The sequence below is a fragment of the Lycium ferocissimum genome, unplaced genomic scaffold, assembly GCF_029784015.1.
Source record: "Lycium ferocissimum isolate CSIRO_LF1 unplaced genomic scaffold, AGI_CSIRO_Lferr_CH_V1 ctg3740, whole genome shotgun sequence".
In the NCBI taxonomy this organism is placed as follows: Eukaryota; Viridiplantae; Streptophyta; class Magnoliopsida; order Solanales; family Solanaceae; genus Lycium; species Lycium ferocissimum.
In genome coordinates this window covers 25,750-47,518 of record NW_026725478.1, presented here as the reverse complement: position 1 = coordinate 47,518, position 21,769 = coordinate 25,750, and the positions used below count along the sequence as shown (strand labels likewise).

Below are 21,769 nucleotides of genomic sequence, written 5' to 3'. Positions count from 1 at the left end.
GCCAAAGATTGTGTTCTTGTAATGTCGATTAGTCACAAGGGTTCAAATGCTACTCTTGGTCGGAATAGATTCTTGTTAGACTTTGAAGAACGGACGACTCAATTAAAACTAACGGACTTGAACCAAGAAGTATCAATGAGGTTAAAATGAGAAAACAATGAAAAGAATTGGTACGAAAAGAAGTGAAACTCAAGAGCTAGTTATCGACAAATAAGAAAGATTACTTGATGCTAACTAGTTTAGAGACTCAAAGAAAGCTAAGAGAATTCGGGTGAACTTATGTAGAAATAGGTCAAAGCCTTCACATGGGTGGCTTGGTGGTGGTACGTGGGTGGTGTGGATGGTGATGCGTGGGTGGTTGGAGGTTGGACCCATGGGGTGGTGGAGCTACGTGGGTGGCTTAGTTGATTTGCATGGGTGGAGGACGTAGGTGGAGAAGTTTCTTGGCTTTGGGACGTGGGTGGGCTATTTTAGGTACGTGGGTGGCGTTGAGGAAGGACGTGAGTGGCCTTTGGCCACGTTTTGTTGTACGTGGGTGAGGGTGAAGGAGGCTGCGTGGCCCACGTAGAGCTACGTGGGCATTTCCAGTAGCTAAAATTTGGGGGTGCCTTGGACGTGAGTGGGCAACGTGGGTGTGTAGTGGCCTACGTAGCTACTTGCTTGCGTGGCTGGTGTTGCCTACGTGGTTGGCTGTGTGGCTGCTCACATGTGGTCCACGTGGCCTCTCCTTTTCAGATTTTTGCCTTGACTTTTGAACCCACACAACCTAGTATTTGCACTTTTTGGGTACAAAAACACCTTTTGACCCTTTTGCCCAAAATTTATGGATCAAACACTCTTTTATGTCACCTTCTTCCTCTTGAAGATATGAACACCCTCAAGAACATAAGAGTAATTCAAAAACCCAACTACCCTAAAATCAACTCCAAATTCGCTCAAATTTCGGATCTAAGTTCTCTTTGATGTGGAGAACAAAGCTCAATAGGTTTCAACCTCCAATTTCACCTTCTTCACAAGACCCACTTTTCAAGTTTCAAAGTTTGAAAGTTTTACAATGGTGGATGACTCAATAATGATCCAAGTGACTCGAAATTGAAGATTTGAAACCCTAAAACACTAAGGAACAAGAATCTAATGTCAAAACAACAAAATAAACACGAAATTTTTGGTGGAAAATTTCCAGTTTTTTTTTTTTTTTTTTTTTTTTTTTGGAATAAAACCCAAGATTAGATTTGTTGGAACAAACCTAAATCAAGCTCTGATACCAATTGATGCAATAATTAAAACAAAAAAGAAGAGAAAATGACAAGAAATTAAAGGATAGATAATTTGACACAACTAAAGACCCAAATTAGCAACCAAATTTCTTAAATTAACTTGACCTCTAATTTAGGAACTAAAGAGCGGCAAATTCTTAGGATGACCAATAGGGATTTGACACCCTAATAACCAATCCTCTCACAATGTTCACAATCTCAAGCTTAGCAAGCTCTCAACACTCAAAAGAGTTTTACAATCTCAAAATATCAATAATAAAAATAGTCTAAGTCTTCAAAATGAATAAACTCCTATTTATAATAGAAATATAAAGAAGACAACTAAGTTATTACACTTCTACCTTTAATGAAGTAAGGACTTTGTTTGGATGTCTTCTTTGGGCAAAGGAACTTGAAATTGCAAATCTTCAAGTAATAGCCACATTGCAAGCATGACCATCTTCAACACTCTTCTCCAAACCATCCCCCCATGCTACCATGAATACTTGGAATCCCCGAGAAGGCTCTAGAGTGTACTCAAGTACGTCTCTCCTCATGAACAACCATTGCATAGCTTGAAGTTCCCTTGCTTGGCTCTTTGTGAAAGGTCTTGATGCAACTTGGATTGTATCATTTAATCTTAGTAGACTCCGTTCTTGAGTCCCATCTTGATTGCTTTTTGCCTCCTCGCGCGATCTAAATTATCCTTTTTGTCTTTGCTCAACATTGTTTTACACTATCATAAAATAGTAGGATTAATATTTATTCTTGCCGTCTTTCATGTTTTGTTGATTCATTGCCCTTTAACTAGTAAAAATGTCTAGAGAGTTTTTGCTAAAGCCCTATAGAAGTATGCATGATATTGTGTCTTAACTTTTACTAGTGATTATAACATGATGTTCTTTTTCTAACAAAAACCTAAATTAATCGAACCGTACCGATCTCGAAGAGAAACCGAGATGATGGGACGATTTTAAAAAGATTAATTTTAGTTCTACAAAATCAGATAATGGAAAAATCGATATGGTATAAATATTATAAAATAATGGCCGCAACAGTACGATTGACACCCTAATTATGAGTACTATTTTGTTTTTCTAACGACAAATAATGTAATTACGGTTGACTTGATTTTCTTTCTGGTGTACTACGTAATATTTTACTCTTCTGTTTTCTTAGGAAAGCTGTGAACCAGCAGTTCTAGCACCACCATAGTGACTACTCACTCTCTTTCTCTATCTATCGAAGAAAACAGGACACCTGAACCGTTGGATCCCATATCTTCGCCGGGCGATACAGATGCGGCCGACCGTCCGATCACTCTCTCTTGTCCTATTCTTTCTCATCCTTTCGCCGGCCCTAGCTTCCGAGTCCGATCACAAGGTAACAATTCTACATAGCAACTGGAAACCCTAATTCTATGTTCTTAATGGTTCACATTTGTCGAAATTCAGTCACTTTCGTTGAATTCTTCCTGTGTTTATTCAGATCTATGCGGATATTGATTATTGCTGGGGATCTTACTCGCCAAGATTATGCCCTATGTCCATTTTTGAAACTATTTACGCCACGTAGCCCATACTTTATGTTTAAACACCGGACTTTCAACATATTTGTGTGTATAAACACCTTTTAAACAAGGTTGACGCATTATGTGTAATGCTTTCCCCCAGTATAATGTTGTATAATACTCCCCCTCCCAATTTATGTGGTACCTTTTGGATTTCAAGATTCAAACGAATTTTTCTTTGACCGTAATTTTTTAATATCTCGTTTAAATATTTAGAATAGTCAATTATTGTGACTTATAGTATGTTTTATGTAGTTTTCAAATATGTAAATTTTATTTCAAAAAACTTAAAGATTCCATGTCCGAGTTCACGGTCAAACTAAACAGGTTTGACTCTCAAAATCTGAATTGTACCACATAAATTGAGAAAGAGGGAGTATTGTATATTGGGCTACGTGGCGTAAATATTTTCAAAAGCTGTATATTTTTGAAAATATCCCGTGTTAATCGTCTGTCGTGTTCACTAAAAAGGAAAATTGAAACATAGGGAGTAATACAATTTGTTTCAATTTGTTTGTCTTACTTTCTTTTTTTGTCTGTTTCAAAAAAGAATGCCTCTTTCCTTTTTTGGCAACTTTTTAATTCCAACTTTCTACCTGGCATGTTTAAGACCACAAGATTTAAGGGCACTTTAGTACATTCTACATATCTTTAATTTAAGACCACAAGATTCGAAAGTCTTCTTTCCTTTCTTAAACTCCGTGCCAAGTCAAAACCAGACAAACAAATTGAAACTGAGGGAGTATTTACTTTCATCCATTATTGGCATTAAGACTTTGGTACGAGTCATTTTATTTTGTTTAGAAATTTGCATGTCAGTATAAACTGTACAGTGACATCTAATGTTAGAGAACACGTAATTGTTTTTAAAAGACAAAAAATTTGATGAAATTGAATCCATGTGGAGCTGAATGAATAATAGAAGATCTATAAATCCGATTGGTGCATAGTTACTGTTATTATTATATTTTATTAAATCAAATCTCTTCAACAAAAATTTTATTAAATCAAATCTATAATGGCTCACAAATAACAAAGTTTAAAAAAGAATGCCTCTTTCCCTTTTGGGCAACTCTTTAATTCCAATTTTCTACATGGCATGTTTAAGACCACAAGATTAAAGGGCATTTTGGTACATTCTAAATATCGTTAGTTTAAGACCACAAGATTCAAAAGTCTTCTTACTTTCTTAAACTTCGTGCCAAGTCAAGACTAGACACACAAATTGAAATGGAGGGAGTAGTATATTATAGTAAATATTGGATCTTTTCCTCTGTATTGCTGTAAAAACATCTCTACTGGAGAGCGACTAGCTTAACTCTAACGAGGCTGACTCAGTCTTACATGCACTCTCGTTTGCTCTTAGCATTGCAATTCATAGTCTCTCTCTGGAGAAGGTATATGATTTATTCTTCATAAAAAACAAGGTGTATGATTTATTGTTCAGGAGGCTTTATGGTTCTTTTCACACTTCATTCTATTCTATTACTCGTCGCTGCCAATTGGAACTATTGTAGTCTGATGCGCTTAAAACTTGTCATTTCTTTTCTCCCTTTAGTTGTCTATTTTTGTGTGGGTGTTTGTAAGATGTTAATCCTATATTGTTCTTTTAGCTTATAATAATTTCTTGCAATACAGGTTTGCCTACGTCTTTGCTCCACGCTTTGTTCGTTTTTAAAAATACTGGGAGAAGATAAATCTATTAGAATATAGAAAATATATATCCTGTAAACTTTTGCAAAGTATTAATGAATGCACCAGTAAAGTGAATGTATTGGTACACCTGTAATTATCATTTCTTGTCTAACTATTTGTCATATAAAATTACTTTTCTCTGATCCCTATGCTTTGTCCAACAGTATCAAGCAGATGATCCAGTTACCCTCTGGGTAAATAAAGTTGGGCCATATAATAACCCACAGGAAACATATAACTATTACAGCCTTCCATTCTGTCATGCATCTGGTTCTACTCACAAATGGGGTGGCCTTGGTGAAGTTTTGGGTGGAAATGAGCTTATCGATAGTCAGATTGACCTAAAGTTTCAAAGTATGTGGATCTCTTTTAATCTGATTCCTAGTTTTTTCTAGTTTGATTTGAGTTGATATGGACTATTCTATTTTGACAGAAAATGTGGACAAGGGTAGCATTTGTGAGCTTGAGCTTGATGAGACGAAGGTTAAGCAATTCAAGGATGCTATTGAGAGCAATTATTGGTTTGAATTCTTCATTGGTACGTTACAAAGTTTGTTCTTTTTGATATATTTTAACATTATATAGCTAATGGAATGGGATGGGATATAATACGTATTACACAATCAAAGTTGTCAAAGATTGGATTTATTTCAAGCTAGTAATCCCATCATTCCAACATTGATCATAGTTTATTTTTGTTAATTTATTTTTGGCAGAAGTCTGGGAAATATTCCAATAAGAACATCTTTTGTTCAGTCATATTTGTTACATAGTGTCTATTGTGGCAGAAGCGTAGCCTTGGCGTAACTGGTAAAGTTGCTGCCATGTGACCAGGAGGTCACGGGTTCGAGCAGTGGGAACAGCCTCTTGCAGAAATGCAAGATAAGGCTGCGTACAATAGACCCTTGTGGTCTGGCCCTTCCCCGGACCCCGCACATAGCGGGAGCTTAGTGCACCAGGCTGCCCTTTAGTGTCTATTGTGGCAATTAAACTAATTATTTATGTAGCTTTTGGGGACTAAGTATTGGTGCTGATCGACGTTCTCTCTTTTGGTTTTATAATTCCTGTATAATAATCTATGGATGGTTTTCATCAAAAAGAAATGAAGAAAGATCATGGATGGTCTCACAGATAGGTGATTGGTGGAACATTTCGCCTGCTAATTTTTTAATGAATTACCGAATTAGAAAGTTAATTATCTCCTAAAGCTTTTCAATGGACACTGGAAAGTAAAGAATCGAGATTGAATTTTTTAGAATCTTTTTGGGATTTAGTCAAATACACAAAATGTGGCATTTTAAAAAAAAAAAAAAATCTTTTTGGGATTTTTATACAAGATAGCGATCACGAATTTTGTTGTGGACTGCAAGCAAATATAAGTTACTTGGTCAAAGAAGTAGGTATTGCGTGGAAATGGTACAACATTAACCATAAAATCTTTCTCAAAAAAAAAAAAAAAAAAAAAACACACTAACCATAAAATCGTAGAATACTGTCCTATCCAACATAGACACTGGGCTATAGCATGTTCCCACAACGCTCTTACAGTGGACCAAAAATGCATTACAAGATACGAGCTAAATTTCCAGAGAGCTTTACATCCTATTCCAAGGTAACACAATTTGATGATCAAGGGTTTACTCAAAGTGCAAGATTTAATCCATGAATTTCTACATTTGTAGAACGGGACAATGCATGAAGTAATGTAGGTGTACTTCAATTCATGATGTAAAGATGTTCTTGAGATGCACTTATGCTTGAAGCTTGGTGAGTGAAAGGTTAAGCAATTCACCTCTGCTTAGGTGGCACATTAGTACAGGTACCAAGGTACTAAGGCGAGCACATGGCTTCTGTATTGGAGAGGACTTCACTAACTAGTAAATATAGATGGAAAAACAATATCTTAATTGTTTGGTTTACGTTATTGATGAACATGTTAGTGTCTGGGAGTTGGAAATTAGAAATTTAATAGTATAAAATTGGTCATTAAATCTGAATTAGGAAAAATTGCAACAAAAAAAAACATCTTGGAAAAATTAAAAATGGTTTTTAAACTTGCCATGGGTTTTACCACATATTTCAATTAATTGCAGCTTTTCAATTTCTTTGTTCAATTGTGGTCCTATAATTATTGCTGTGGAGAGATTGTGATCGTTTTAATTTTGGGTGGAACCTTTGCTTGAGGAGATATATACCTTTTGCTTATGAAGTGACTTTGGGGAGACTTCAGCTGTTTGTGGTTTTAACCTATGTTACTCGGACTCTTCACTTTCGGTGCCGCACCCGTGTCGACACGACATGGGTGTGGGTGTGGGATCCGTACCCGATTTGGTCAACCAATTTTGGATACTTTGACCAAAATTGACGTAGAAATTCTGGACAGATTCAATGATTTCTTTAATCAAAACTAAAGCTAAGGTGAAATTGAAGAAAATGGAATACCTTGTATCTAAAAATTTCTATGTCACTCTGTTTCCTTTTATCTCCTTTGGGCATTCTCCTCTTGATCAATATTTTTTCCTCAAGTTTTCCACATAATATTCCATAATTTAGGTTTTATAACTCTATTTTTAGATATTTAAATTTTTTTAGCCGAATCGCCGCACCCGTATCCATAACTGGATCCGTATCCCCAAATCTTAAAATTTAAATCATGAAGGATCCGACATCTAGATTCGCACCCGTATCGGACACCCGCACCCGAGTCCGAGTAACTTAGGTTTTAACATTTTGAGAGATGGATTTCTGCAGCAACTTCTCATGTATTATAAAAAATCTCCTTAATTCTTCCCTTTTTTTATTTGCAACATTCCTGTTGAATTTATGTTGATTTTGCTCCTTGACTAGTACCTTTTTGTTTCCAGCACTGTTTATTATTCAGTTAACCCGTCTTATAAAAAAATTATGTCTTTTAGCATTTCTAATTTACTTTGTGTTAATTCTGCTTGTCTTAACTTTTACCTTCTTTTGCTTGCGGTGTGCCGAATATTTTTTCCAGATGACCTGCCTTTATGGGGTATGTGCTCTCTAAACTTTCTCCCTTGTTCTTGCAAATTTCCTTTATTTACTTGATATACGGGTAAGTGGTTCTACTTTACACTTTATTTTGGTGTTGTAGGTTTTGTTGGTGAGCTACATGCCGACAGAAACAGTGATAACAAGCATGTGCTTTACACTCATAAGAATATTAACATTAAATACAACAAGGACCAGGTCAGTGGCTTATTTATTTCACCTATGGTAGCCTGTCCGCATACTGATGTCCCTGGTTTCTTTCTTGCAGATCATTCATGTTAATCTCTCTCAGGAGAGTCCAAAGCCTTTGGAAGCTGGGAGAACCTTGGACATGACATATTCTGTCAAATGGGAACCTACCAATATCAGTTTTGCTCGTCGTTTTGATGTTTACTTGGACTACCCATTTTTTGAGCACCAGGTGGGCATTACTTTGACACATTATTTCTTCAAGCAAACTTATTAGAATGCGTTCCATCCCAAAGATGGAGCTAGAGATGGTGATTTAGTTTCTATATGTTCTTGTTGTCTATTACTGGCCAGAATATATACCTTTTGTGTGTTTTGTATCACTAGAGATAGATCAATGTAAAGTTATGAAAATCCTCTCGTGTTTGATGTAGCATAGCGAAATTCATTATCATGCTCGAGTTTCGTATGGTTATAATTGTATTGTTCACTCTGCAGATCCATTGGTTCTCCATATTTAATTCCTTCATGATGGTCATCTTTCTTACTGGTCTAGTGTCTATGATTTTGATGCGGACATTGAGGAATGATTATGCAAAGTATGCTCGAGAAGAGGATGATCTCGAAACCCTGGTAAAGACTTGATGCTGAAGAACCTTGTTTAACTAAGCCATACAAGGCTTTCTGTCCTAAAACATTAATGTTATTGTCTCAGGAAAGAGATGTTAGTGAAGAGTCTGGTTGGAAACTTGTTCATGGGGATGTGTTTCGGCCTCCTCGTTATCTAACGCTAATTTCAGTTCTTGTTGGTACTGGGGCACAGCTTGCACTGCTTGTTCTCCTTGTCATTCTGTTGGCAATTGTGGGGACACTATATGTTGGGTATGTTGGAATACTTGATATCATTCCTTGAGATTTAGTTGTTGCCTAATGACGCCTAGAGGCGATTCACAGGGCCATTTGATGATACCTATTTTTTACTTTTCAAATTATTTGCATTAGATTGTACATTTATTAGCAGACTGTTGTTATTCTTCTTGTACCATTTGTTTTAACAACTCTATTTATATGCTACATTGACAGAATTATCAGCTTAAACAGCATTGATTTTTTTGGGGAAAAGCTTAAGTGGCACATGTATATTATTTTTGCAGGAGAGGAGCTATTGTCACGACTTTCATAGTATGCTATGCTTTGACATCATTCATTTCGGGCTATGTTAGTGGTGCAATGTACTCAAGGAACGGTGGTATGTGCTCTTGCTTATCTATTAGAATCTCTGCATGCAAGCCACTACTTTTACCAGACACCTTCTTGAAGGCTTGCCATTTTTGTTCATCTGACTAAGAAAGTTTAGATGAACAGAGTATTTTGCCTTCATGTTTATTAGTGTGTACTGTAGACACAGTAGACATTTCTGGTACCAACATTATCTGGGTGCACAGCTTTTATTTCCATCGTTAGGTTCATTTCCTTGTGTATATATTACATACACACAGAGAGAGTATATAAGATATTACATTTGGTTTACTGAGTATATATTTGGTTAAAGTATGTCTCTCTCTGTCTGAGTGTCTAGATAAAGGTGTCACGGTGTTTGCTTCCTGGTTGCAGGGAAAAGCTGGATAAAATCAATGATTCTCACAGCCTCACTTTTCCCATTTTTGTGCTTTGGGATTGGTTTTATTCTAAACACGATTGCAATATTTTACGGGTCACTAGCAGCCATTCCCTTTGGTACAATGGTAGTTGTCTTTGTCATCTGGGCATTCATTTCCTTCCCCCTGGCTCTTCTTGGTACTGTTTTTGGAAGAAACTGGAGTGGTGCTCCAAACAATCCATGCCGTGTCAAGACCATACCTCGGCCTATTCCTGAGAAGAAATGGTATCTAACACCATCTGTAGTTTCCTTGATGGGAGGATTGCTGCCATTTGGAAGCATATTTATTGAGATGTATTTTGTCTTCACCTCCTTCTGGAATTACAAGGTAAAGTCTAACCTTCTGCGTGGACTGTAAACTACTCACTGAGTCACTTTGAATAACAAACTGAAGGGAAGAGTTGACAGATATAGATACAAAGAACTTAAATAAAATCCTTCAATTGATTTGAAATCGTTTCTAATTAATATGAGTGAATTGATTCATGGATTTAAAATGCAATGAGGGGTCAAGGAAAATAAAATTTAATTAAAGCATACTCCCTCCTCCCTTTGGTTGGTTAGTTTGCTTGTCCGTTTTGACTAGTTCTTAGTGTTTCATCTGCCACTGCTTAGATATGATTGGAAGTTGAGGGTCATGATTTATGTTCATATATACATGGCAATGGGAATCTATGTCATTTGGTTTGTATAAACTGGGTTTGTAGGATGCTCTTTCATTTTAATGTCAATGAAGATGTCCTGGAGAATAACTGGTAAAGATTGCATAGTTTAATGACAAGGGCTTTGCTTCTGAACAGGCAGATACTACATCCCTTTAGGCCTCTTCAGTTTATTCTCTTGTACCTGCAAAATTGGTTGCAATTTTTTTTTATTCACCTCTTCATCAGATGCTCCTATTTCAATTCATTCCCTCCCTCCCCGATTATGGAGGGAAAATAAAAGGGGAGAGAGGATCATACTTTTTTCATCCTTGGCGAGTGCGGGAAGGGGGCGGGGGGTCCTAACTGCTAAGGGACTTCAACCTACTCCCTTTATGTCATGATTTGTTGTAATTTTCACATGTCCACTTTTTCAAATTGAAGAAGAATATGTGAAGTAATGCCTTTTATCAGGTAGTGACATATGCAATTTTCTTTGAAGCTGCTAGACTTTTGCAAAATTTTGAAGTCATTGCTAATCTGTTTTATTGTGTTCTTCTGCAGGTGTACTATGTTTATGGATTTATGCTTCTGGTCTTTCTGATCCTTATTATTGTCACTGTCTGCGTGACTATTGTGGGAACATACTTCCTACTAAATGCTGAAAATTATCATTGGCAGTGGACTTCGTTTTTCTCAGCTGCCTCTACAGCTGTCTATGTATACCTGTACTCAGTATATTATTACTATGTGAAGACTAAGATGTCAGGGTTTTTCCAGACCAGCTTCTACTTTGGCTACACACTGATGTTTTGTCTTGGCTTAGGGATTCTCTGCGGTGAGCATATCCGCTCCAATTTTAAACATCATTCATGTGATACTGTGTTTGACTAGGGTCTGCTTTTCATTTTAGAGGTTTACCTTAGTGTGATGGTTTATGTTAACTGTGGTTTTATGTCTCTCCCATTGCTCTGGACAAGAATGCATCTATTAATAAGTTAGTTTCTGTATGTTGCTTGTGAGAAATTACTATGGCCTTTTGTTTTGTTTTATGCTGTTCTAATCAACCACGTCATGATGTCATCTATGGGCAGGTGCTGTTGGATTTTTGGGCTCTAATCTATTTGTGAGGAGGATTTATACAAACATCAAATGTGACTGATTTTCTGACAATGTCCTCCATTTTGGCTATGAGGTCAAGAAGTCTCAAGAACCATGTATCTTTGTGGGGTTATTCTGTCAACTGACGGTAGGCGCCTCTGCCAGGAATTATCGGAGCCCTGAAAGTGTTCCTTGTTCTTTGGGCTGTAAGAGATTTTCCTTTTGTACTTAAAATTAGAAAGATTAGATAGTTCAAGGAATTCAAGGCTAGGTTTGTAAGGGTTTCAGACTGTCATTTTGGACACTCTAAAAGTACTGATCCTTGATTTTTGGTTGATGATTGCCAAGGAATGAAACTCCGGTTAGTTTTTCTGGTTGGTGAACAAGTTAGGACCGTGATTTGGATATATACATTGCATTTTTAAAAGCATAAACTGACTTTCCATCTACCCTCTCTAATTGAACTAGATGGCTTATGCCCGTGCACAACACTTTGGATTATAGTGTATCTATGTGTATGTAGTTGTGTTTGGATAGTGATAGTGTGTGTATATATATATATATATATATATATATATATATATATATATATATACTATGTTCAAAACACGATTAATATAACATTGTAGTTTGTGCTTCATATCTAAAATTTTATTATATTCGTGTTTGCTATGAATACAAAGTCAGCAAAAATTTATTAATACTTTTTAAAAGAGAAGATTTGTTTAAAAGGAAACTATTTTTCTCTCTTTGAGATAAAATAATAGCAATATTTAAGATCAACATACTTTCAATTTTAATTCGATTAATTTAAAAGTGTAAAATACTTATTATTTTTTATCAAATTTTGATTTGGGTAATTATAATTCAAATTATTAAATTAATTTTACATGTTTAAAACGAAACAAAATAGAAATTAATTTTCTATTTAAACGAAGAAATACTATTTTTTAATTTTTAGTAAATATTCTCGGTTTAGCTCATTTTACTTGTCATATTGTCTTTTGCATGGTTTTAAGGAAACGTGAATTAGAATTATAATTTGACTAATTTACCTTATTCATTATTTGATCTCCATTTGATATTAATCTCTTTTCACATTTATTAGAGTAAGAATAAAAATGAAAAAGTAATTAAATTCTATGTTATTGTCAAATATAAATATTTTAAGTATATTTATTTTAGTAAACATAACAAATAAATGACATGGCAGAATATCAAATACAACAATTAAATATCTAGATTAGATCTCAGGCTAATATAAGAAAAGAAAGGAAATTGTATGTATTTGCCTACTTAACCTTTTGAAGAAAAGCAATAATATGGGGTCCATGTTTTCTGCTGTGCAATAATTTTATTTTCTTCCACTAATGGGTTGATACGCATGTGCAATGAATCCACTATTATTGACTTGATAGGGATACTTTGGGAATTACATGAATATTGTTTGATTTTTTAATATATGGGGTGCACGTTTTTTTTTTTTTTTTTTTTTGACTTTGCTTGTTTTTTTAATATGGGATTCACTTTTTTTTTTTCATGAGTTTGGAGAGGATGGGGTCCAATTTTTTTTTTTTTTTTTAAGAGTGATTGACGACGAAACATGGGTAAACCGATGTTTCTATATAGTAGAAAAATAGAAATATTAAAAAGTATTTCTATCTACTTTTTAGAAGAGTTGGTAATATAAAGTATAAAGTGTCAATTTTTTGCCCTTTAAATAAAAAAGTGGGTGGGGCCGCAAAGAATTTTTTTGCCCTTAAATAAAAAAGTGGGATCAAAGGACGGACGACGATGCTTTATAAACCTACCCTTCTATAGTAGTAAAGTAAAGTAATATATATATATATATATATATATATATATATATATATATATATATATATATATATATATATATATATATGTTCAAAACACGATTAATATAACATTGTAGTTTGTGCTCCGTATCCAAAATTTTATTATATTAGTGTTTGCTATGAATACAAAGTTGGCAAAAATTTATTAATACTTTTTAAAAGAGAAGGCTTATTTAAAAGGAAGCTATTTTCCTCTTTTTGAGATAAAACAATAGTAATATTTAAGCATCAGTTGATACTTTGAATTTTAATTCAATTAATTTAAAGGTGTAAAATATTCTATTGTTAATGTATGTAGATTGGGCCTAAACAACACCTATTATTTTTTTATCAAATTTTGATTTGGATAATTCAAATTCAAATTATTATATTAATTTTACATGTTTAAAATGAAACAAAGTAGAAATTTGATTTTCTATTTAAATGAGGAATTACTATTTTTTAATTTTTGATAAATATTTTTGGTTTAACTCATTTTACTTGTCATGTTATATTTTGCACGGCTTTTTAAGGAAATGTCAATCAGAATTATAATTTCACTAATTTACCTTATTAATTATTTGATCTCCATTTAATATTATTTTTTCTTTTATGATATTAATCTCTTTTCACATTTATTAGAGTAAGGAAAAAAATAAAAAAGTAATTAAATTCTATCTTATTTTAAAATATGAATATTTTAAGTCTATTTATTTTAGTAAACATAACAAATAAATAACATGGCGGAATACAAATACAGTTCAATATCTAGATTACAATACAATTAATATAAAAAAAGAAAGAAAATTGTATGGTTTGGCTACTTAACCTTTGGAAGAAAAGCAATAATATGAGGTCTATGTTTTTTGCTGCACAATAATTTCATTTGCTCTCACTAATAGGTTGATACGCATGTGGTAATGAATCCATCATTATTGATTCAATGAGATACTTTGGAAATTACATGAATATTATTTGATTTTTTAATATGAGATTCACTTTTTTTTTTTTTTTTTTTGATATTGCTTGATTTTGTAAATATGGGATCTACTTTTTTTTAATTTTTTGTTTTTTATAATAGATTGGTGTTTAATATGGGGCTCACACTTTTTTTTTTTAATGATGATGGACGGACGACGAAGCATGCGTCTAAACCCATACTTCTATATAGTTTTAATTAATATCAAATGCTCAAAAAGGTATATAGCTTTTCAGGAACTCCTGTATCATTTAACCCTAAGCTGCTTGTTTGATTTAGCTTGCTAATAAGACCCCCTTTTTTTTTTTTTGTTTGCTTTCGTTGGTTTCACTAGGTATATTTGTTCTTAACCTAGAGTTGTCATTAGACTTTGGTGTGAGTCTGCTTTCGATAGGTTCAATCGATTTTGCAATAATTCACTTCAGCTTATTTGTTACGTTACATAATCACGAATTCAACTCTTATCAAATTATGGATTTTCTTCCTAATCTATCCTAAAGAGGAGAAAAATGTCACGCTCCAAAATCACATGGTTGGTACTCATGACTCTATCCGCACAAAGCGAATCAATTCATATGATACACCCTGATGATATGTATTTAAGATAAACCAAAAATCGAACCAAACCGATTAAATAAATTGAAATTTATCCGGGTTCGGTTTGGTTTGGTTTGTTTTAAATTTTTTAAAAATTAATAATATTTGGTTTGGTTTTGGTTTTACTAAAAACAAACAGAAGAAAAAATCGATCCACACCGATAAATTTTATACATAATTTTATAATTATATATACTCAATATATTAATTTTATAAATACTTTTAAACAATTTATATAACTTTATAATTATATATACTCAATATATTAATTTTATAAATACTTTTAAATAATTTATATACTTTTTAAACAAGTTTTTATTTATCTCTAATAGGGATAAGGTCTGCGTACACTCTACCCTTCCCAAACCTCACTTGGTGAGATTTTACTCGGTATGTTGTTGAGCTTTATACCTTAAGCCCATTTCTAAAAAGAATTCCATGAATTCAAACTCATTTATTCAAAGAAACAACTATGAGATTTAACAAGATTTATTTTTTGTATTTCTTATAAACTTTATTCTCTTAATTAAAATCATAAATCTTAAGATATTTTCTCCATAATGCTGCCACAATAAAAGGGTAATAACGAATTATAAGTTGAAAAAATATAGAAAATTCTCTCCTAACAAAAATGAAAGAGATAAATACCGTTCGTTTTCTTAAAATCGTAAAACCAACCCAAACCAAACCACACCAAACTGACTACAACCAAACCAATGGGATATGTATTATTTGGTTTGATTTGGTTTTAATAATTTTAAAACCAACTAGATTGGTTTGGTTTCGGTTTTAATCCAAAACCGACCCATGAATACCCATAACTGCGGTACATTTAAAAATTGAGCATGAAATAATATAAAAGGCTTAATACATAGATAAATCCTTAAAACTTGTCGGTAAACTTCATCTAGGCACTCAACTACAATTTAGTCGAATTGGGCACCAGTGGCGGAGCTAGTAAGAGCCAAGGAGGTTCATCCGAATCCCCTTCGACAAAAAATTATACTGTATATACAAGGTAAAAAGTATTTTTCATGTATACATAGTAGCCATTGAACCCCCTTGGCTTCTTCGTTTGTCTGCTTCTTTATATTTTTTAACCCTCTTTATTAAAATCCTGGCTCCGTCACTATTGGACACTTGAACACATGGTAAAACGTTCATGATAGACACTTTTGGTTCAAATTTTCAAAAAACTTTGCGCGCGTCTTCTCAAGTGTTTATTAGTAATTAAGTTAACCACATAAAATATCTCACCTCCTTTAATTATGCAAGTTAGCCTTAATTGGAACATGCCTGATATTTTATGGCTTATTAAGACTAATGCGTATAATTAAAGAAGTTGACATACTTTAAGTAGTTAACTTATTTATGTAATGGGAACTTGAGAATATGACACAAGTTTTTCAAAAATTTGAAACAAAAGTGTCTAATAGGAACAAATTTACATGTTTTCAGGCAACTGAAACAAATTTTGTACTACGAATGTGTGACACTTTTTCATTCATGCATACATGCCAAAAAAAGTAATCATAAATATAACGTAAACATTGTCTATTGAACCTCTATGATAAAGAATGAACAGTCAACCGAGATACGTTCTCGGTGATATAAAAAGTGAAGTTATCTAGCCTCCACAAAAGCATAGTGGAGCCTCACCAAAATGAGATGTGGAGTGAAACAGTACTAGTCCCTTTGCATGTCACAACTCACACTTGTGACCTGTCCCTGAAATTTCTACTACATAGAAATGTGAAGAAGAGGACGACCAAGGGTAGAGCTGTCATTTAAAGCACTTATGCAGGGGTAAAATCGTAATCTATATTGGTATCATAAATGCAGCTGCATAATTCTAGAAGCATCGTTCTTTCTTTCCGACTTACCTCCGTATTTTGGAAGACTATCTAATAATCAATGTATGGTTTGATATCTTTCAACTTTTGCACATCAGAATTCCTGATTCCATCTCTCTGTTTTCTTTTATTTTGGTCCTATTCATCTTCTTAACTCAACTGGGTGTTAAGATTTCAGGTATGTTTCTCTTTCAATTATGCCCAAATTTGTTCCATATATCTTCAGACTTCCCAATTGTTTGTGAAATTCAATGCTAATGTTGTTATTATTCTGTCGAACTCTTCTTCAATGTTCTATGCGAAATTTCTTACTCTCTTCTGGCTTTGATATGTACCTTTTGTATGATCTTTATATTTGTTCTGAATTTCCCTTTGTATCAGTGTGTTGATTATGGAAAATTTTATGGGTACGTATTGATTTTATCCTTCTAATCCTTCTTTTCACTGGATTATGTACATACATGTCGTTATTTTGCCGAGCAAATACACCCAGTGACCCCAATAACAACATATACAAGGAAGAAGCAGGTAACAATTTAGAAGAAAAGGTGATAGAGTTTCAAACAACTTGTTATGTGTGAAATATAGTAATGTAATTGTAACTAGATAAAACCTGCTAAGATGTAGGATAAATCATAAAAATGATCAAACATTTGAAAAAATACATGCCACTACAAGGGCTAGGAAATGTGAATAACCGAATATCATTTGGCCCCCTCGCTATTTACTTTTGTCTAATTGTTCAACATGCAATCAATAGCTAAAATCACATTTTTCTTTACGCTTTAGAAAAAAACTAAAAAGGAAAAAATCCGATTTGATAATCAAATTTTAGAAATTTTGACTATTGTAAGTTTTTTAAAATTCTGTAAATTTAAGTAGTTGCTATAGTCTTAATCCAGTCCTTTATTTTTTAGGTGCATTCTGTTGTGCTCTATTCATTGATTTGTATACATGTCTCCTTATCTGTAAGGATATGAGGATCATTTCACTCGAATTATTTTAGCTAAATTCTTCTATGACTGCTCTATGTGTGTCTGTTTGCTTCTTTTAGTTGGTGGAACTGATAGCTTGGATCTGGAAGTTAGCTCATGTTAGCATATGCTTTAAATGTGGAAAAAATTAAATTAAATACAAGGAACAAGGGGTCATTATGGTGATTATAAATGAAACAGAAAGGAAATGAGACTTTGCTAATTATTTACGTTTGATTGTAGTATTCCTAACTCTACACTCCAGTATTCACATGATTGCTCCATTGACTTTCATGCATTTCTTTCTCTTTCTTTTTCTAAAATCTCTTGGTTCACTCTTGGAATATATATGTGTCCTTTGATGGTGGAGCAGTTATAGTCCGGTCCATGACATTGGGTTGTGCATATGCCATGCAGAGCTTCATTACACTGCTGGTGACTTCGTTCACACCATTCAAGTTCTTCATATGGGGCTTATCATGGGAGGAATGGCGCATATAGATGAGTCGAACCTCACAATCGAAAAGGTGTAAAAAGAGAGCAGGAAGTGATCTCTTAGCTTTTTTGGCAGATTGAGGAGAAAAAGGTGAATGCAAGATTAAATTTCTTTCTCAAGAAGCTAACGCAGCGAAGGTGAGTTCGTCACTCGCAATCTACTTTTGTTAATTGTTCAGCTCGCAGTCGATATTCAGATCACATTTTCTCTAGCTTTATAAAAAACTTAAAAAGGAAAATGTGACTTTAAATTGAAATATAGAGATTTTGACCTGGGTGATGAGTGTATATGACCTGGGATAGCTTTCACCGGATTTGCCTGCAATCCTTCTTTGAGTAGATTTTGTTAGTCATTGACTGAAAGTGCCATGATTTGGGACACAACAGACCAAGAAGAGAATACTTATTTTTATATGGATGAGACTTTGAAGCACGTTTGAATAGTTTTAGCTTTACTTTTATGTTATAATCAAACCCCCCTCCACACACACAAAAAAAAAAAAAAAAAAAAAAAGAAGAGAAAGAATATAAGAAATAACTGAACTTAATAGTTCAGTTATCCTCATGAGTCGTTGTGCACTTGATATTGGAGACATTAAAACTGTATATTCTACTCTCCAATCAAAACTGGATGTTGAGTTAAAACATCTTTTAGATTTGAAAGAACTATTTGCGCCCGGGATGGTTGCAAGAGCCAATTATATTCTCTGAGTTACTTGGAAGAATCCAGCTGAATTGTAGCGCCTCTGTGGAGACTACATAGTTATGTCAGTTAATTCATCATGTATTGTTTTCCTCTATATATATATATTTTTTTTTTTTCTATATTATTTCTATCTAAAACTTATGGTTTTGGAATCAACGGCTTACCGTGGTAGCTAAATATAGATATGAGAGGTACAACAAGATAATGTTATTCCTAATTATTGTTTTGCTGGAGATGGGGATATCAGGTTGTTTAATGCTTGATTTGATCCGGCCGGGACTGTGGCACCTTTGCATCATGATCGTCTACTCGCTCAGGTATAGCCTTACTGCAAATAACATGTTTACAATGAGGTAGACCTGAGCCAACTATTTCTTAAGGTGTCTTTCCCCTCTGTAGCTTTATTGGCAAGTTTCCCATTGATGTGTTACTCATTTGGCTTTTCGTATTCTAGATTTGCTCGTGGCTTTATGTTAGATGCTTTACCCAGCTGATTCTTTCATCGTTCTCAATAGTTCTGCTCGTGGCTCTGCTAATTTTGGTGTATGACCCCTTTTTAGATTTTTGTTTGCATTGCCCGACTGCTTTGCGCATTGATTCCTCGTCTATGCTTTTATAGCCATGTTCTTTCCCTCACCGAGTTATGTGCTTTCAATTGTCCTCTTTTGGTTCTTCTTCTAAACCTCCTCTTGAATGAAGTTTGAATTTGAGACCATGATCTGAAACGACATTTCTTGACTTTTACTTCTTTATTTATTATTTCAATTATTAAAATATTTTCAGGAGTTGCATAATGTGCTTAATTGGTTGTCAAATGTGTAATCAATGCAGCGTATGGGATTTTAAGATTATAAAGGTGATAAATTGGTGACTGGTTTTTGAGTCATTTTATGTTTTAACTGGAAAAAATTGAGGAGAAAGCCTTATTCCCATATTTCCATCAGCTTGCACCTTTGATGTACTTGCATACATTAGCTCGTCTGCTAAGGCAGCATAAAGAGACTGCAGATGGTTGATTTTGGTCCTTTGCTTGCTTCTGTAGCTGCTGGTGTGAATAGGAAGAATGCATTATGATGTATCAGTTACTTTAACTATCATGATTGTAATTTAGAGAACTTCATCCTGCATTTCAGTATTGAGTATCTTTTTTCAATTCACATCTCAGAGTATCCATTCTTACCAAATAAATATTATGGGTTCAGTGGTGTCTACCTATTTGAATTTGCAAGGTGTTGCATGTCATATTTCAGCTACAATTTAGCTTATCAATGGACATGTTCAATGCTCAAATAAGATAATAAAAAAGTAGAATAAATAGTTGTGTGCCTTGTTCGCTCTTTCCCTTTTAAATATCATGGTTAACCTATTGTTATTTGTCCGTCTTTCTGATACATTTAATTATTTAAGTCCTACTGGTTATAATTGACTACCAGAGAATAACATGTTGTGACACTATGGATTACAACAAGCTGCAATTTAAGTACATGATTTTCGAAAGAAACTCAGAATAGTAATTTATGGAGCTAGCTAATATTGTTCTTTCAGCGTAGTGAAAAAATATAGGGAGAGATAATGCTATGAATGATTACATTAGCACGTTGGTTTATATTGAATTGACTCTTTACTTTTTTGATTTTTTTTTTTTTTTAGTAAGGTAAGATTTAAAAAGTGAGACTCTTTACTTTTTGATTGATGTCAAGTTGTAATTACATGTCTAATAATTAGCTATTCTTGGTTACATGAATCACATATGGCGGAGTTGAATACAATAACAATACAATCAGCTCAAAAGTTATAAATATTTAGAGAAAATGTAGTTTTCTACTGTGTGCAATAGTAGAATACCGACATAAATACAGGGTCCTTATGACTTAGAACCAACTCATTAATAGGTTCCCCGATTTCTTTTTGGCTAAAGATATTTGCTTCTTAATACAGTGATTGAGTTTTGAGTAATATATGTGCGTTCGTGTAATCAAAACTAAGTCACAGTGACTCAGCTAGGCCACAAAAAAATCAAACTCCTTTGTTTTGCAGGAGAAGTATAGTAAGGAAAGTTAGGAACTGGATATTTGATGCACGCACTGTTTTGACTGTGCAACTTGATAATTAAATAAAGATCCATTTATTTTGTTAAGAGACCAAATGATACTGATCTGCAAGTTTTGTCCTGATATATATTTGCAACCAGCACTACGATGGATGTTGTTTAGTGGTGATTGACTCTGTAAAATTTGAGAATAATGAACCTCGAATATTCTATACTTGGATAATGAATATAGCAGGAATTAATCCTTTACGGTCATTCTTATCTGTTGTCCGGTGGCTACGTCCTACTGCTTCTTTGAACATCCAAATTGGGTTCCCAAATGAATTCTCCAATGTATGGTTAGAGAGTCATAAGTCGGTTCAAATCTAGAATAAAGCACGCCCAATTCTTATCTAGTTATATAAAATGAGGGGTGAGACAGTTTATATAAAATCATAAACTGTCTAACTATGAAGTGGAATAAGTACTTAAAAAAAGGAGGGATAATGCAATAAACATTTAATATAAGAAATACAAATTTATATCAAATCACAATTTCAAACCATTTGAAATGACCGGTCAAGTATAAACACATGTCAAGGTCACCATTAGCTTGGACATAACGCTTTTTTTTTCTGACAACTCCGTACAAAAACAACAAAAAATTAACGAATCACATCGATTATGTTAACCAAAAAGAATATTTAGTTGAAATAAATAAACTGATTGCGTCCGTCAGTTTTCTTTGTATTAGTTAGCTTATTTTAGGATTACAATTTATCTATTAAAATATTTTTATTTTATAAAACAGCCATATGGCTCTATCAGGTTTTGACGAGAGCAAAACACAGTATAATTTAAGCACTTCACTAATCGAAGATAGTATAGTATTTAGATCGTCTCCACAGGAATTGGTACAAATAATTATTCAAACAAACTTGCTTAGTATTATTTAGGTGATCAAAAGACAATTGACAACGAAAGCAAAAGTTACTATTAATATGAGAAGTAAGGGTCGTAACAAGACGCATGCAAGATTTTAGCAATTAGATCCGATTCGTTTTATCATTCTCTTCAAATATTTTATTGAGTTTTTCGAATTCAATAAGGAATGTTTACTCAAGAATTTGATAAACGTCTTCCAATTATTTATTCAGATTCCACAAATTAA

General features: G+C 33.7%; 1 protein-coding gene and 2 long non-coding RNA genes across 6 annotated transcripts; 2 read left to right on the top strand and 1 right to left on the bottom strand.

Moving 5' to 3' along the window:
* Positions 1 to 2,376: 2,376 nt before the first annotated feature.
* Positions 2,377 to 11,497, top strand: LOC132044150 (transmembrane 9 superfamily member 1). Its single transcript, XM_059434645.1, has 12 exons — positions 2,377 to 2,639; positions 4,686 to 4,875; positions 4,955 to 5,059; positions 7,520 to 7,537; positions 7,640 to 7,734; positions 7,805 to 7,957; positions 8,224 to 8,358; positions 8,441 to 8,607; positions 8,880 to 8,974; positions 9,340 to 9,713; positions 10,591 to 10,864; positions 11,121 to 11,497. The coding sequence occupies exons 1-12, from the start codon at positions 2,556 to 2,558 to the stop codon at positions 11,186 to 11,188; spliced, it is 1,758 nt and encodes a 585-aa protein (XP_059290628.1). The 5' UTR covers positions 2,377 to 2,555; the 3' UTR covers positions 11,189 to 11,497.
* LOC132044151 (uncharacterized) lies at positions 6,641 to 7,513 on the bottom strand. The gene is made up of 2 exons (XR_009412047.1): positions 7,249 to 7,513; positions 6,641 to 6,768 (listed from the first exon to the last, which is right to left on the bottom strand). It is a non-coding gene; the product is annotated as an uncharacterized LOC132044151 (long non-coding RNA).
* Positions 11,498 to 16,199: 4,702 nt separating the features above from the next.
* LOC132044149 (uncharacterized) lies at positions 16,200 to 19,897 on the top strand. Of its 4 annotated transcripts, none has more exons than XR_009412045.1 (2): positions 16,200 to 16,457; positions 17,786 to 19,897. It is a non-coding gene; the product is annotated as an uncharacterized LOC132044149 (long non-coding RNA). The 4 variants fall into 4 exon arrangements; XR_009412042.1 differs by having other exon boundaries at positions 17,742 to 19,897; XR_009412044.1 differs by lacking the exon at positions 16,200 to 16,457 and adding an exon at positions 16,515 to 16,572.
* The last annotated feature ends 1,872 nt before the right edge of the window (positions 19,898 to 21,769 follow it).

Coding starts and splice junctions, on each gene's coding strand:
- LOC132044150 (XM_059434645.1), top strand. CDS start 2,556: ATGCGGCCGACCGTCCGATCACTCTCTCTTGTCCTATTCTTTCTCATC. Junction 8,608..8,879: donor GTGGGGACACTATATGTTGG/GTATGTTGGAAT, acceptor TTATTTTTGCAG/GAGAGGAGCTATTGTCACGA. Junction 10,865..11,120: donor TGGCTTAGGGATTCTCTGCG/GTGAGCATATCC, acceptor ATCTATGGGCAG/GTGCTGTTGGATTTTTGGGC.